The sequence below is a fragment of the Trachymyrmex cornetzi genome, unplaced genomic scaffold, assembly GCF_001594075.2.
Source record: "Trachymyrmex cornetzi isolate Tcor2-1 unplaced genomic scaffold, Tcor1.1 scaffold388, whole genome shotgun sequence".
Taxonomy (NCBI): domain Eukaryota; kingdom Metazoa; phylum Arthropoda; class Insecta; order Hymenoptera; family Formicidae; genus Trachymyrmex; species Trachymyrmex cornetzi.
In genome coordinates this window covers 402,870-421,726 of record NW_017298619.1, presented here as the reverse complement: position 1 = coordinate 421,726, position 18,857 = coordinate 402,870, and the positions used below count along the sequence as shown (strand labels likewise).

At 34.5% G+C, this 18,857-nt stretch overlaps 1 protein-coding gene across 6 annotated transcripts in view; it reads left to right on the top strand.

Moving 5' to 3' along the window:
* Window positions 1-18,857, top strand: part of vg (transcription factor vestigial) — a 69,036-nt gene that overhangs the window by 38,760 nt on the left and 11,419 nt on the right. For 4 of the 6 annotated variants that reach the window (XR_001940247.1, XM_018511903.1, XM_018511904.1 and 1 more), the window contains exon 3: window positions 12,616-13,063. Coding sequence is in view for 5 of the 6 variants with exons in the window: in XM_018511903.1 (XP_018367405.1) it covers window positions 12,616-13,063 (448 nt within the window). In the remaining variant the exon portion in view is untranslated. The remainder of the gene's footprint in view (window positions 1-12,615; window positions 13,064-18,857) is intronic. The other 2 variants (XM_018511905.1, XM_018511907.1) reach the window with 1 other exon arrangement.

Here is an 18,857-nt window from a genome sequence, read left to right as displayed (position 1 = left end):
GTGAAATCTGAACGGTTACATCTTAGTAGCTTGCAAGTTTATTATCCGCGAATAGTCGTAATTTATCAATGTTTTTCAGAATCTTACTACGCTATGGTTTACTTCTAAACGAAAACTACATTTAAAACTACTCTTATTTTTCTAAAAACAGAGTTATATCGAGCTGCCGTCAATTATTGTCATTTAAAAAAATATATAAATGCAAGAAGAAAATTCGCGCTTAATTATCTTTCATAAGAAATTGCGACTTTTTAAAACACCAAACATCCACGATCTAGCTGTAATTAATAAATATGAAAAAGCGAGGTAAAGAAGGAAAACTGATTTTTTGTGAGTCTGTACCATTTTATCCGTACTAATTTATTCCTTCTATTTTTTAAATTTTTATTAAATATAATTTTATAAATCTATTTCTCAAATATATAATGAAATATATGTGTGAAGAATGTGCTTGTTTCCTGTATTTCTATAATTGATAACAGTTTTGACGTCGACATCGATGCGATTCATTTTCAGACGCAAGAAGTTTGAAAATTGTAATTTATCTTGAAATTTAGTTTTAATTCTTACTATTGTTGAATATCTAATTTTATGTAAAGTTATGGTGCGCGTGTGCAAATTTGTACAATTACATGAATTAATAAAGCTAATTTAACATTCAGTGCTTTAACATTCAGAAAATTTTTGCTATTCATAAAAAATCGACTCATCAGTCGGTCGCATAACCCACACTTTGGGAATCCCTCATATAAAATGCTAAGACAAGATTTATTATACTTTATTTTAATTGAATCAAAGTTAAACGTTATCTAAAAGTTGTAGGACAATGATGATTAATGGATATGTTCTCGTTCATACGACTTCGCTTAAAAGCTCTCGTTTAAGAACCGCTTTCAGCTGCTGCGTCGTGATTCCGGGATAGATAAAAACGTGAGTAACACAGAGTCGAAGGTCGACCTCCGGTAAGAAAAAAGAAGATACCAGAAACGGTGAGAAGGTTCCGAGATGCGGCGGCAACGCGAAGCGCTTTTAGCGCTTTCTTATCAGGTCTGATCCGATACGGTGTCCAATAACGACGGCTACCTACCGCAGCGTCCTTGGGTTTATACTCTCGCCGACCAGGACCATTACCAGCTTATTACTATGTACCTCGCCAGGTTATTGAAAGTTTGCAGTCGAGCACGTTGTCCAATAAAAACGCGATATTTACACCCAGCTGCGACCTGCTGTTACCGTGAAATTTGCTGCACTCTTCAGCGTCATTTCGTTAACATCCTCCAATGTCCTTAGATGTTTTGGCCTCAGATATTTTATTATTTGAAACTGAAAATGAGTGTCCATTTCTAGAATTTTAAATATCTTTTGTATTAAATGATATTTCCGATATTTATAGTTAAAATCTAACGTTGTAAAGTTCATAGTCTTATATTGTTAGAGATCCCTTTGAATTTTTAGATATCTACGTGGAAAGAACAATTTTATTTCTAAAATCGTGTAAGAAAGAACAGATGAAAAATACAGGTTTGAGAATCTAAAAACGTAGCTAAATATATGTATATACAGACATAAAAATAATTTTGTAAACTATTAAAATAATTATGTAGGAAATTCACACATGATAAGCAATAATGTTACAAAAAGTTTTAATACTCAAGCAACTTGCTTCAAGCATTCTATTTAATTAAATTTGGATAGTTCAAATTATTTTCGGGTCTGTATCTATAGCTAAATTTTTAGATAGGTATTGAAACTGTTTATTCCATGTATTTTTTCTTACACGATTTATAAAGCATCTAAGATTCGTAGAATTTTAACTTCCCGTATTTTATACTGTCGATCGAACCCTTGATCGAGAAAAAGGGACGGTAATCCAAAAGGACTGAAAGAGATTATTCCAGGCGAAGGGGATATAGGGCAAGATGAAGGGTGCGGAGTAGGGAAGCCGGTAACAAGCTGCCATGCGGCCGTGGCGTATCTTGCAATTTGTTTGCTGGACACGGCCATTCATCGACGCGATTCTCCTATCTTCGCGAAGATGAGAGGAGTCCGGCTGCGGGGATCGCGTCTATCGATAAGCCACGCTGAGCGAACGGGTTGCCTTCGCTTTTAAGCTTAGTTCATTAGCGGCTTCGCCAGGTGGACGATGCCGCGATCTTGCCGACAAATTACAACGAGATCGTGCTAGACGTCATTATATATCGATTCTACTATGCAATTCCTAACATTATTGTGCCTTTCTCAACGTTCTCTTTAAAAAAGATACATTTGTTTTAAAGATTTAATTAAAATTTAAGACATTAATAGGAATCTCATTTCTCTAACGATTCAATTTTTATTTCAGACTTCATTGATTTCAGTTGTCTTGTTAATTCTTTTAATATTTACTATATTCTATAAATTGTGTGTGTGTGTAAATTGTAGATATTTGATGGGAAAGATTAATTGAATTGCAACAGATATTATGATAAGTAAAAAAAATGTCCCGGATTTACATGGAAAATATTGTACGGGAATTCCAACGCCTTTCGAATGAGTCCACTATATATGAATTTCGCCCGATGGCATAAAATCGTAAAGCCGATAAATAGAGCCGGATTCCAACCAGGGCCTAACGTCTCATTTTAATCTTACTTACGCCTCGTACTAATTAATTGAACGATTTATACCAACTCTCACGGACACTCATTATCAGCTAATGTTACGTCGGTGAAGATGGTGAACGTGTCAACCTGAGTGGATTCTACCGAGAACTTAGCCATCGTCTCAATTAGTACTTTACGCGAATGAGAAAAATGCCAGCCGATCATTCACGGAGATAATGTAGAAACGCGTGTAACGCCTCCTCACTACGATACTTTGGGCAACCTTCTTTTCATCACCGTGGTGTTCTCTACGTTTCTACGGTTGCAAATGCAACTCGCGATAAACGCCATGTCGCTAGATGCTTGGGATTCCTGGTTTGATCGATCGTCACTGCGGTGGATCTTAAAGACGCATTGATGAAAGTAACGAGAAAAAGTCATTGCGTTATCGCTTCGGTTACCAGCAATTTGTCCCTTTTGATTCTAATAGTTAACTATCTGGGATATACATTCTATGCATGATATATAGATTCTTTGGATATTCAATTTTTTATGTTTTATATTTTTTGACTTGTACATTTGTAATACTTTAATCTAATTTTAAATGGTACTTTAACCCTATTCCCGCTCCGAAATTTTCTTCATTAATATTCACAAGTCCAGTGTACTTGAAATTAATATTTCTTTACGTAAAATTAACATAATTGAATATTTTCTTCATTTTGAAGATTAAAATTCGAGGAATAAGATTATTTAAATTAAAATTATGTAAAGTTTAGGAAAATATTTGCTATAAACATTTTTCATAACGTAATTGAAGAAAATGTCTGAATTCACCAGATTCACGATTAACCCTCAATTACATGAGTGGGCCATTTGGACCCGGGTGAAAATTTTAGTCGGCCGCTATTTTTATATGTTTAATAGTGCAGAGTTGAAGTGAAAGAGAGTAAAAAAACTTGGAACCTCTTTCTCTGTCAATCGCCGTGATGCAATTGTTTGGTTGTTGTCTCGAGTCAAAACTCTTGACGCTAATTGCGATGCAATAAAAGTTTGGCTCGCATGACTTGGACCCATCAAATGTAAATTCAATAAATTTTTGCCGAATGTGAAAATTTGTTTTTAGTAAATGCCTGTTTATTAGTGTTGTAGTCAAGTATATATGTTGTTTTCTTACAATTAAAACATACATTCATTGTCAAAAAAGCATTTTTGCGAGAAAGGCGTCTTGATGAAAAAAATCGCTCTATTTTCTCGGAGTTATAAAATCGTGAGTAAATATATAATGTCGAAATCATTATATATTTAATATAAAATATTTTTATTGTATTTTTTTTAAGACGAAAATACCAAACCTCTGATATTATTTGTCCGAGCATGTATAAAAATGTCCCCACTTCAATCGCGCAAATAATTATATTTTTTGGAATGAATCAGTATAACGTATTCTTTCTTAAAGTTTATGTTTTCTTTTCAAAATACTACTTATTTTTATTTGCATCTTTTTTTATCATAAAGATCTGATTTTTTGAAAAAACTGATTATTGCACTCTTTTCACAAATTATTCTTTAGTATTTTTTGGTATAACTTTTTCAATTATTATCAAAACTTTTTTATATTTTGATATTTCGATTCTATACATTCTGGCATTTCATTAAAAAAAAATATATAGGTATTTTCTATTAAGCAATATAAATATTAAAAGGGCATAGAACTAGTATTCAAACGAAAAAATTTAATTAAAATAATAATATTACAAACGTTTCGACTCCGATCGGGTCATTTTCAATGTACATAAAAATATATCATAAATAACGGTTACATTTGTAAGATCTTTAAAAAATGAATAAATTAATTATAACATATCATAATGTGTGTCGCAAGCATAAACTTATCATTTATATAAAAAGTGTAAATTGTCCAATATCATAAATAACTTTTACATTTGTAAAATCTTAAAAAATGAATAAATTAATTGTAACATATTCTGATGTCGAAAACATAATCTTGTCATTAATATGAAATGTGTAAGTTATATTTTGTCGAGGTTGCAAGTAAAAATATATCTAGGAAAAGATTTATGCAAAATGTGAATCCTAAAGTTATATATAAAGAACACCTGTCATAATATGTAACAAAAAGTTTTTTACCTCGTCAGTTAATATCATAAATCCCGTGATATATTATTTTATTTCGTTTTATAAGTTTAACCTATTTTGCACTTATTTACGCGACCACTCTTAATCATGTCAAGTAATGTAATGTACAGGCAGAATGTCGAGAGAAGACACATAAAAATATTAGATGTAGAACTTTTTCTTACAAAAAACGATTAATTTCTGAGATGGTCCACATTAAGAAACAAACACACGGTATAAACAGACAAAACGATACGGAGTCATTGCCCGACACGTATACTAATATGATTCATTCCCTTTCCATTTCTTAAATTTGTCACAGTTCCTGTCTTCTCTCGACATTCTGCCTGTACATTACATTACTTGACGTGATTGAAGAGTGGTCACTTCGCGTAAATAAGTGCAAAATAGGTTAAACTTATAAAACGAAATAAAATAATATATCACGGGATTTATGATATTAACTGACGAGGTAAAAAACTTTTTGTTACATATTATGACAGGTGTTCTTTATATATAACTTTAGGATTCACATTTTGCATAAATCTTTTCCTATATATATTTTTACTTGCAACCTCGACAAAATCTAAATTGGACAACTTACACTTTTCATATTAATGACAAGATTATGCTCTTGACATCAGGATATGTTACAATTAATTTATTCATTTTTTAAAGATTTTACAAATATAACAATGTAATGTTATTTATGATATATTTTTATGTACATTGAAAATGACCCGATCGGAGTCGAAACGTTCGTAATATTATTATTTTAATTAAATTTGTTCGTTTGAATACTCTGGTTCTATGCCCTTTTAATATTTATATTGTTTTATACATATTGAGCCTTATTATTACTTTATTTTCTATTAAGATTTGCGATAATTACAGAGCTAGTCAAAGACGCCGTGGGTGACTCGGAGCCAGACATGTAAATTAAGACTCTAAAACGAGACATGTAGTTGAGGGTTAAGATTAAATTTCTTGAACGCGCTTTTTGAATGCTGGATATAATGAATTCGATCACTCGTACTATATTGGATTAGTGCACTTTAAAGGTGCATAAGAAGCGGTTGCTTTATATAAAGCGGCATCTATAATGAGATTTTAAGACGTAAATCTTATGCTAGCCATAAGAAATGATCAATTATTTAGTCGACTATTTTCCTCACATTTGATTGTCATTTGTCAATTTCTTATGATTTAGGGCTTAAGATTTACGTCTTAAAATCTTATTGTAGACGCCGCTTAAAGTATTTAAATGCAGACATAATATAATCAACTTTGACAATAAAATAATACACGTATATTCTATTAAATAATGTGACAATATCATTATTATTGAGTATTTAATTGTTTAAAATATTTATAGACCTTTACATTAACTGTGCTAATTTTATGTATAGAGCTTTTAGTATAATATAGCGCACAAATTTAGTGCACTAATTTAGAGTATTGCAAGACCGCGTTCGCTATTAGTTGTGTTCATTAAGCACCAATTGTTTCAAATGTCCAATATCGTTTCCCAGACTCCACGGGAATTTTCTATGTTCCTTCTTCTGCTTTTCTTCCTTTCCTCGTTCGTCAGCTCGCTATTCCTGCCTCGCAGTTCCAGCTAATCGTTCGCTTTAGCGTGTACTACCCGCTTTATCTCCCACTGGACTCTGCTTCATAATAACAGTTAAGTGCTACCAGACGTCCACAAATGAGTAAACGGTGCGCCACCCGCTGATAAAGGTATTCCGCCGTAAGAAAGAATCGCGCGTCGGTATCCGCTTAATGCGCTCCGTCGCAAACGCGCGAAGATACACGATGAGTAATATCGCCAACTCGCGATATAAATGCAAACGCGTACGCGCGGTCCAGGTTTGACTAAAGGGTTACTCCGCTCGTTACCCTCTTTGGCGTGCTGCTGGCTGTTCATACAAGGCGATAAATAGTGTCAGTTTGCGCCAATGTGACGTCAGATTTAAAAACGCGAAGAGTCCGTGGGAATCGAACACCTAACACCTGTCAAACTTGGAAATTAATAAATTGATGATTAAGATAATTCAAATGTAAAGGAACCAAATTTTGCAGGATCTCAATTGTATAAAGAACTTTTAGATTCGAATACTGTATGTGTAAATTAACGGGACAAAATTTCTTCTTAGCTAGACTGGAATATTTTTTTATTGTCTATTTCTTTTTTCTTCTTTCTTTTATTTTGATCACTTTCGTTCAGAATGGAAAAAAATCCATATGATACATTTTATTATAATTGAAGGGTTTGCTGCAACAGTAGGTTAACTTACATTTTATAAAAACAGAGTAAATGGAACGGAGTAAACTCTACAAGGGCTACAATATATCGTATGGATCTTATCTACCACAGATCGTAATTTTTATTCTAGATTTATTGGCCTTCTATCAGAGCCTTCTCTCTATATTTAAAGTTCATTTTGAACTGAATTGTATAATACATATACAGTAAACAAGAAATTCAGTTCAATGTCAAACCTCAAAAATTCGACTAATATAAAATGAGCTAATCCACAATGTAAAATTGATATTTTTCCCAAAGAAACTCCTTGTTTGCTATCGCATTATCGGCATTATGAAATTCATTTCAATGAATCTGATTAAATTTAAAGACTCTCCAATAGAAGGCCAATAAGCCTATAAGGATCAAAAGTTACGATCTGTGGTAGCTAAGATGCATACGATATATTATAGTCCTTGTAGAGATCTATAAGACAAAAGGGAAAGAAATAAAGATGCGGTCTCGGGTCTTTCGTGAAATGACTCGACACCGCGCGCCGGCAGGAAGGGCGAGACGGACGAGCAGGCGGGTGGACGGGCGGGAGGAGGCAAGAAGAAGAAGAAGCGAGCGAGCGGTGGCCGTGGAGAGGAACGGGCGGACTCGCGCTTTGGAATGCTTTGAAAGGCCGCGAGCAGCTCTCTTGGCTAGAGCTGCTCGTTGGCTGTGAAGCGAACGGAGAAAAAGCAAAAGAGGAAGAGAGGCTGTCGGGGACGGTCTTGCTTCAATTAATTACCACATTGTCGTGCGGCCAACCGGCGCTGGATGTTCCACCGTGGTAATCTATGGAAGACCCGCTTGCTCCTTGATTTAATCTCCTATACGCGCTCTCGACCCCGCGAGAGCGGCGAATTTCGCACGGCGCAATCGAACGGGCATCGATGGCGTTAAATAAAAAATAGTTACAGTCTCTGATAAATTATTGAAAGATAATCTTCCAGTTTTTCTACAGTTGTCTTTCTCGTTGGTATTCTTAGATTTTTCACAATTTTTTATTTTATTTTTTTGCCAAAATATATCTCTTTAGAATCAAGCAAAGTTCCAAATGTGATAAAATAGAAACTATTGACTTTAGATCAACTAAATATGAAGAAGCTCTAATTACGTGGTCAAAGTTATACATGTGTTGAAATAATAATTCTATGTGTAATTTATTTTTTAATTAAATACATTTACTTCAGACATATGATTGCGTCCGATTTTCGGACTTGCAATAATCAAAATAAAATAATAATCTCACCAAATTAAATTTGATCATCAATTTGAAGAACTATTAATTTTGGAATTTTCAGTAGCTTAATTAGTAAATCCTAATTACTCATATATAGATTCTTCAATTTATATTCACGTACTATATTATCAATTTAAACAGAGCTATTTGCGTGTGCTATTTTAATAATTACACAAGCGCATAGTTCTCAAGATGGTAGTTTGTAATAGCGCAAAGCAAACCGCACAAGTTGCTACAAGACGGTATGTATAGGTGTGTTGCGCCGAGCTTAAAGCTCCTCCGGTTTTCATCGCGAACCGCCTACCAATCAACAGTTGCAAAGCCATGATGACAAGCGGATATACCTTCATTCGACGACGCCTACCTCCAGGTCATCGCTCGTCATCACTTTGTGCATCATGGCGGTGATGCACTGCACCATGAAACGACCGGACCCGAGTTTATTGGCGTAGATAACGATAGCATCTCTCGCGGGCGTAGTCGTTCGTCTTTTTCCTCCTCTTCATCGTGTCTCCTCTGCCCTCATACCCGCGCATCCTTCCGTCGACTGGTGCATACATCACCGTCAGCTTATTTCCGTGCACCGCTGATGCATGCACGTAATTGGTTAGGCGGGGTAGCGAACGAAACGCTTGGCTCGTCGTTCTTCACCGACCGGTAGGCAGGGAAAGCACCATTCGCAGTGATTTGTTGGACATCGACACGCATTTTTACTCCCGCAAAATCGAGGAACTAAGAAATATATCTTAATAAAATCACTGCTGGGCAACTCTAAACGATAATATGCATGTATCTTATAAGTAAATGTTCGTTGTAGGAAAAGACGGTTTTGCTGAAGTATCTAAAAATTTAATAAATATCAATCTGAAAATAATTTTGTTAGACCTTCAAACAATTACATCATAGAATGTTTGAATTAATCAAGAATGATAGAATGTCAAAACTTTTTATAATCATGTTTGAGATTCTTACATAATTATTTTAATACTCCACAATTATTTTCCAAAATTATTTTCCGATCCGTATCTAGCTAAATGGTTAGATTACTTTAAAACTTATTCTTTTCGTGTAGTCATTTAATGATTAAAATTAAATGACAGACGAGATTTGGATGATATCTATTTAAACGTTCAAATTTAATATGGTTTTTAATTTTTTAGTAATAAGTGTCTTTACAATTAAAATTCTTATTTTTACTAAAGAAAGTTGTCTAAGAAATCGAATTATTTTCATATTATCTAATAATCATCATTGATGATTGCTACAAAAAGATCGTGTGACGACCGAAAGGGTTGGATTAATGGAGCACTACGGTGTCGAATTCTGGCGCGTGGACAACGTGGAAGTCAATGGGCCGTCCGCTGTTCCCGTCGTCGACATTCTCTTTATAGCGCGCGAGAAAACGCATGGCCCCGATGTCACGCGGAAAATCCCGACTATCGCCGTTAAAATGCGCCGGTATTTACGCGCTCGTATTTCTCTTGTCGTCCCATCATCACGATCACTGCGCCACGCGAGCAATGCAATCGTCGGCCACGCTTCTCCTTGGCTCACACGATTTGCCGCTCGAGAATTTTGTCGATCGACGACAAGGGTGTTAACGTTTTAAAGGATAGAAGGTGATTGAGAAATACGTCGAAAATCTAGAACAACGATTGTACGAGTCAACATTATGTATACAGAATATTCTGTTATTGTATCACTATACTTACCAAAATTTGATCGAACAAGAATATTTTCATAGGCGTAAATATACCCAGATAGCACTGGACATCCCAAGGACGTCCATTTTAAGTCCGCACGTCCATGGACATAAAATGGACGTCCTTGGGATGTCCGTCATACGAATATCCTATTCAAAACATCCTATGGATGTCCGAATTTGGATTTTACTTTTACTAAATATTTTTCTTTATATTTTTATTATATTCGTATTATTTATCGAACCAAGAACCAACAAGTATTGAATAACATACTTTTTATATATCTTATATAATATCATATTAATAATATTACCCAAATAAAATTAGTTAATTCCAAAAAATTGTAATTTTTATTTTTATGAAACACCCAATATTTTTAAATATTTTTAATCAAATTTAAAATTGAAGACACACTTACTGCAATATTGGACTAATTCACATTTGGTGAAAACGGAGAAAATAAATAAGACAGTCAGAGGATGGTATAGCATATATTCCAATAAACACGTATTATCATATAGTACGTGATTACTAATATTGCAGCAAGGTCTTCAATTGAAAAAGATGTCCATAATAGGTCCAAAATTGGATGTGTTCGGACATCTTATGGACGTACAAAGTTGTGACAAATGTACATCCATGGACGTCCATAGGATGTTCGACGGACATAATTTGGACTTCCTATGGACGTCCCAATCTCCAGAAACGGATATCCAATTGACGTCCATTGTATGTCCATTGGATATCCGTTTCTGGATATTGGGGCGTCCATAGGAAGTCCAAATTATGTCCGTCGAACATCCTATGGACGTCTATGGATGTACATTTGTCACAACTTTGTACGTCCATAAGATGTCCGAACACATCCAATTTTGGACCTATTATGGACATCTTTTTCAATTATCTGGGATACTTGTTTTTGAACACAGAAAAAGAATTTAGTGCTTCCACCAAAACTGTTTATTTTTTAACAATAGCCAAAGATTTAGATAATAAAAAACTTTGTTGCTCCTATAAAATATATTTTTCTGCTTTGTAAATAACAAAAATATTTTTTTACGCCAAATAAACAATTTAGGTGTATAAAATTACAATATTTTATTCATTACATTTTAATGAAAAAGGTTTGTTCGGTACATTTCTCAATCAAATTTTTTTTGTTATGGAAAAATTTTGGTTCATAAGACAAAACATTTTTCCTATTAAAGTGTTTATAATTGAAAAAAAATCGAAAGTTAGAATAGAATTGAAGAAACGTTTGGAACGCGAAAGACTGTTATAGGATAATTTGAAAATTTCAAATTATCCTATAACAGTCTTTAATTTCTTGGAATTCAAGATCTGGAATTTAAGGGGATTTCCCAGTGTTTTTCTTCGCTTTTATTCTTTAATGTTTTATGTTTGATTTATCATAACGCTCGTGATTTATCATAAAGATCATGCGCCATATGAACTATACATCAATCGACCAATTAAACTGGTTAACTGATAATCGTTACGATTCGCAAAGTGCTAAGGAATAGCTGGTTAACTGGTATCATTAATGTGTTAATCGGTAAACAGCACGATCGTGTGCAATGTTCGCACAAAAGCAATTACGATTCTTCTCAATGAAAAATCTTTCATGAGAGTTCATTCACTTTAATTAATCATTTTTATTTTACTCTTGTCATCAACCGCTGCATTTTACAAAAAAGAAGACAGCACTCTTTTACAGAGTGAAATCAGTAAAATAAAAGTTATTAATAGAAATATAATGATAAAAGTTTACAATCTATGTTTGTAAGAAGGTAGATATTTAAAAGCAAGTTTATAAATATTTAAGAAAAAAATGTCGCAACATATACTCGTACATATTATATATAGTAGCTCAAAAATTTTCAGCCAACATATAATTTGACAATAATTTTGTCAATCTGTTTTTCAATTAATATTATAAATTAATAAAATTCTTGTTATTATCAATTTAAAAATTCGATATATTGACGCTGGATTCGTGAGGCTTATTTAATTTATGGTGGCTAAAAGACATTAATTAATTTCAAATGATCCGTAAAAGAGAATGAATTCTAAGTTTGTTTTAATAATAATAATTCAAATTCGCAGATGTAATATAAAGAATAAAATTGATTCAATAAAGCCACTGTAGCTTCGGAAGATTAAGTATAGTATACAAGAAAGAGATTTCGCTGAAATATCTAAAAATATAAATAGATCTGAGAATAATTTTATTGGATCATTAAAATAATTATGTAGGATACTCAAACTGGTCGCTAGAATGTCAAAACATTTTGTAGTATTGTTTATCATACTTGAGTTTTCTACGTAATTATTTTAATGGAGCAACATTATTTTTCCAGATCTGTATCTAATTAAATTTCCAAATATTTCAGCAAAATTGTTCTTTCTGGGCAATTCGAAAACTAAAAGACATTGCGTGATCTAAGGCTCCATTATTTATTAAGTCACGTCGCCTAAAAGTCAGCAGAATCTTTATTAAATATATAATTTTTAATTTTATATACGCGCGTAATGTAATCCAGAAACGTTCTTACAATTGGACATAAAAATCGTAGATTTGACGTTTAAAATCTCTAGAATAATAAGACTCTAAACATCAACGATGTTGCATACGAGACTAATTGCTTGTTATTACAGCTGAATGTGCATCAAAGGTCTTTGGAAGCAGCCGGTATCGAGCTTTGCGGCGCCGGCGGAAGCGTCCCTCAAGGTCAGCCGAGCAGTGCAGGTTCCGTAGGGTCCGCGCCGAGTCCTGCGTCCCCAAGGCCAACGCCGCAACCGCGACCACCCCTCGCAACCACCACCTCGCAACCCTCGCGAACGTTGGACGACGACAGATCGACAGACGGTGAGACGATTAATTGTCTCGGTTTACAGCAACGTGTGTATCGTCACGTGAACACCTGCGTATTAATACACCGGCTCGCAGGCGTGGGTGCCGGTACGACCGAGGACTCCGACGATGGCGAGAGCAGAGCGCAGTACGTTAACGCGAATTGCGTCGTGTTTACGCATTATCGAGGCGACGCGGCGTCAGAAGTGGAGGAACACTTTCAAAGGGCCCTCGCACACGATAAATTAAAGGGTAAGATGCCAAATATGCTTATCTTTCTCTATTTATTTAGAGAAAAATAACTTAGTTAAAAAATACAAACGTTTTAAGAAATATCGATGTAGATTTAACACTGTAGAGGTTAAATATAATTCTCACTGTGTTGGTGTTGGCATATAAATTTCAACATAGTGTGAATTTAACATTATGTCAGTATTGACAGTATTTAAACAAGGATGATTAAATCCATATCATGTTGGTGTTTATGTCAATGCTAATACAGTAAAAATTATATAAACATCGGCATGGTGTTAAATCCACGCCCATATTTTTTAGAGTGTATGTACAATTATTCAAGAATTTGAAATATAATTGTTTTGAATTCTAAATGGATTGGAATTCACTTTATTCATGGTATCAATCGTGATGCTCGAATTTTGTGGTCCATCTATTTTTCAATCTCAATGAAGTCGAAACGTTTCGACAACGAAATGTTTTCGAAGTGAGTAATAAAGTACGCCATTAGGCGGCGACAAGGCTAACAAGCCTCGTGACAATTGTAGCTCGCTCGTACTCGCGCCGACTTAAATCGCGAGCAGGGCAGGGCAAGCCAGTAAGGAGAAAAGAGCAGAAGGAACACCTCGACCGCAGGGGAGGACGAAGGGAAGATTGTCAGCACGCGAGCGGGTTTGGCAAGCGATCGGCAAGCTCGTCTATATCGGTGTCGTTTAAGGCCGCATTTATCCCGACCACAGTGCGCCGAGGATCAGTTCAGTAGCCTGCTTAGAATTCAAGACAACACGACCTAATTGTTACGCCTCACCACTTTCCTCTCACCCTCTTTCCTCGCTCATCGTTCCCTCTCTTCTGCTTGCGCTCTAACTTCCCGCTCTAACCGCGCTCGTACGAATGGTAAATTAAGAGCTTCTGCTCTGGGAAAAGAGGGATGGTGGAGGAGCGCTGAGGAAAGACATTGTGAGGGAAAGGAAGGCGGGGAGCGTGGAGCATGGAGAGGCGACATCGCGGGAGACAGTTTTAGCCGCGGAATGCCGGGTAACGTACGTACAAGGACCGAACGCGACTTTGAGCCTAAAACGCGCACGCCGAGAAAACAAAGAGGGAAAGAGAAGAAGGGATGGCTCAATGGAAGAAAAGAGATGGAAAGAGAAAAGAGTTACTCTCGGGATTAAAAAGGAATTCGAGTAATTGGCTTGAAAAAATACGGTGGGTTCCGGTTTGAAACAAACAGAAATTGTTTTGCGTAAAAAGATAAGAGTTATTTTGAGGATTGTGTACAAATTGAGAGAAGTTATATATCTTATACATATACTTACCTAATTAAATAAATTTAGAGAGAGAGAGAGAGAGTATATAAAAATGTGATTAAATAATTCGAAAGTACTTTTAAATACCCTTTGATTATTTTTATATGAAGAAATTAATAATGTAATTAATTATTTTAACAGAGTGGTATAATCAGAAGTCAATATTTCAATTATATGTATATTGTACATTGTATGTGTATGTAGTTGAACCAGTTCTTTAGCCTATGAGAAAATTATCGACCTCACACCTAATTATCGACTTAGCGATACATATCAGATGCGTGGATACATCGTGCATATTGCTGATCTGAGCGCATTGAGAAAAAAGTGCATTTTTAATATTTTCGTATAATAAAAATAAAATTACCCATTTTTACAACTCGTCAAATATGCCTGTTTTCGCATTCAAACCAGCAGTTTGCACAATGTTATCCACGCATCCGATCGGTATCGCAAAGTCGATAATTAGATGTGATTGATAATTTTTCATATGGCAAAAAACTGGTTCAACTACTCTGGTTCACTCTGTATATATACATATATATGTATATATATATATATATTATCCTGAAAATATTTTGCTGTCTAAGGACCAAGGGTGGACGCGATTGCGAAAACGGTATCGAGAGTCACAAGTCGTCGATTAAAACGTCGGCGTTTTCTGAAGTTCTGAGGAACACGCGGGTACTTATTGGCTAACCAGGCTTCGACAACCCTTTCTACCCGCTCCTCTCCCTCCCACCGTTCTCCTCCACGTAGAGCGATACCCTTTCTCTCTTCGGTCGCGGCATCGGCAAAGAATAAAGCCGGCTGCAGACGGTCGACACTCTGTTTCTTTAATTGCGTTAATAAATAAAGGACAGTCGGCGAACCGAGACCGAGGCAGATACTAGAGAGGGGCCGCAAACGGTCCCACGTCCTCAGCCGTATCCCTGTCTATCTCGAGAATTAAAGGATCATATTTGTGATGACAATACATGTATGACTATATATACAATACAATACATTTTAATTATCTCTTTAATTATACTTTACAAAAGTGCAACATACATGTAACATATTGTACACATGCCATTAAGCTAATGGCAAGTAATTTTTAAAATTAACTTTTATATTTAAAAAATAAAATAAAATCTTTTTATTAATTCTGAAAGAAAAGCTCGATAGAATGTTTAATAGCGTGACATTTTTTATACAATTTCCTCTTTTCAATATTTTTAAAAATATTATTTTATTAAGCAAAAAGGATATATCTGTTGATCGAGATGCAGTCTTGTGATTCGGAAATTCATTGATCGACAAGCAGAAATCAATTTAATTTATAGCTCATTTGTAGATACTTCAGACTTGCGTGATTAATTAATCGTACGTGTTATTACCATGTTATCGAGAATCATAACTTCATGTGTTATGATTCGCCTGTTTATGTAAGACCTGGTATTTCAATGTTGATTTACCGGTTAGGTCGCTGCAACTGTGTGGTAAAATGTACGATCTCGCGTCGTAATCTATATAATAAAAATTGTCTGTTTATCCATGGCAAATGTGATCTATAAAAATGTAAGGTATCACGTCATCTTGTCCAAGAATTTCTTTGATGAAAAATTATTCTACAAAAATATCGATTATATATAGTATTTTTTATAGGTAATTTAATGATAACTTGTCAAAATTTTTATTGCATGCAATAAGTCGATAATGTAATATATTGCAATATAAAATAATAATATGGCTCAATCAGAATAAATTAATATAAGTAAATAGAAGGTCTACAAGCCAGATTAAAAACAAATTAAGAATATTTAATATTCAGAAAATAAATATAAAGAAGTACATTAACAAAAAAAAATATTTCGACGCCGATCGGGTCATTCTCAATATTAAAACAAATTTAAAAAGTTAAAATATTACATAAGTTGTCAAGTATTAAAATTTAAATTAATGCTGATACATATCGGATATTCCTTCGTTCTTAAATGTGTATGGTCTATTGAAACTTGTGATGTTAGAAGTTGAAATCGCTTAGTATTCTGTGATTGCTCTACTCTAATGATAATTTCATTTTCTTCTTTGTATAACTAATAATCTTATTTAGTCCAACTGTTGTGAGTCAAACGGTAAAGAGAAATGCAGTAACTATTAAATCCAATCGAAGCAATGATGTGATACCATCATGCAGAGACAACAAAAGTAGGGGAGACCGGGGACAAAAATAACACGGGACAATAGTAACATCGTCAATATTTCTCAAACTATACAGATATATATATGTGGCCGCGTGGTAAAATTCTATAAACAGATAGGCATTGAATCGTTCGTTACATGCTGATTTTCGCGGAACATGCAGAAGCAGAAATTACTTTTTTCATGCATCAAGTAACTTTTATTGCGTGCACAAAATTCAAAATATTATTTTTTCTTTATAACAAAGGTATAATGTATTATCTTAATATGTTTTAATGATTATCTGTGGTGATGTTTTTCACATTTGAATTGATTTTTATCTAGGTTTTTATTTAAAAAATTTACTATGAATCATAAAATACCATTAGGGGACAATAGTAACATTGATGCCTGGGGTCAGTTATTCAATTTTATACTGTAGAATCTGGATTTTGTAAGGAGGACTGTTACTTCGGCTTACTTAATAGCATTATCAGCGACTTTTTTTATATTTGACGAATACTTTTTGTAATCGAACCATGGCGTATATCCAGGATTTATTTTTTGACAACTACATCTATTCATTGTTGGATACTCAGCGATATTTGAATTATTGACGTAAATCCAGAATTTACCTTCCGTCGACTACATATAACTGAAATCAGGCCTGAACAACGAAGGTCTATTTTTAATAATTTTCATTATACTTTTATAATTAGTGATCTATGTTAATCTATTGTAGTCAATTGCTTTCATATACGTACTTGTTTATAACTTTGAAAATGAAGGTGGTCGAAACGTTAGTTGATGTAGACATATTTTTAGTTTGATGTATACATATTTTTATTTTGTTTTTACTTTTATTTTACTTAATGTCAACTGTATCATATATACGTTAAAATTTGTTTTGTTCTGGCTCGTAGCTCTTCTGATTTATTTTGTTTTATTTGAATTATTTGAGCCTTTCTTTATTATGTATTTTTATTAATAAAACCAATAAAATAACCATTATTTTATTTGTAAATAGTATGGTACAATTGTCCTTCTCTACTGTTACAATTGTCCCAGGGGTTGGTACGGTTGTAACAAAATTTCTCATAATCTTTAAACAAACATAACTTATTTTCTAGTTACATTGAAAAATTGAATCAAAGAAAATGTTGTAGCTAAATAAATTCTACATCTAAAGGTATATACTTTTTTTAATGTAAATATTATATTTTAACTGTTATAACACTTCAAAGTCAAAATGTTACTTTTGTCCCCGGTCTCCCCTATCTTAAACCTATATCAGACAGCGTTATAAATGTTATAATATATTGTAATATATTGCTCTATATTGTAATACCTAAATTATCATGATTATTATCATATTATTATCATATGTATTATGTGATTTATTATCATATATTATCACGATCATATATTATGTGACACATTATTAATTGCAAATTAGCATTACTTTAGGCAATTAATTAACGTAAGTATGATAATAATAAGCTCGATCGATTCTTTTGATTGATTCTTTATTAAAATATAATATATTCGTTCCCACGATTCCGAAAGGCTTCACTAAACGGGCAGGCAGAATCCCACGGGACCAAATCGGCGGAAGGCAGAAGGGTACCGCTTGGTTGTTTTACAAGCGGCCACTTCGAAGCCAGAAGCTTGTCGTGTATCCTCCTGCAATCCTCTCGCGCGGTCCTCGCTCACGTTGGATTCCTCTCTTCTTTCCTTTTTTTTTTTTTTTCTTTTCTTTTTTAATCCATCCCCAACCAATCGGAACGCGCGACCGAAGGTTGTGGACCAACGCGAGGTCGACCGCGCCGGTCCACGATTTATGCCCTCTAATTCCCTCCCCTCTCGCGCGCGCGCGCACGCACGTACGCGATTTCATCTCCGGCTAAGTCGCTTCGATTATCTGCTAGGAGAGGCATACCGGCTGCTAATTTACTCCGCCGTTACAAACTACGATGATTTAGTCGGCCAGCGACGTTATTTATTCCCGCTAGTTAGGACGTGTGGTTTCTGGTGGAAGCGCGATCGTTTGGAACCCGTTTTCCGGGGGAGAGGATATCTCCCGGCAGAGAGAGAAACAACGAGTTATCGGTAGTATTCATCACTTGAGGATCATCGCTTTGGCACTAGTATTTATAGCACTGCTTGTGCTTGCCCTGAAAACCGTTCTTTTTTTTTTTTTGTTTTGACAATGTACGACTCGCGCTTCTAAACAGGAAAAATAAGAATAGCACGATATTTAGCAGCAGAGAATAGAATGTTCTCCGATCAGATTCCGACGGAGAGGCGCCGAGTCGCACGCGCTCGAGAAAGGTTACATA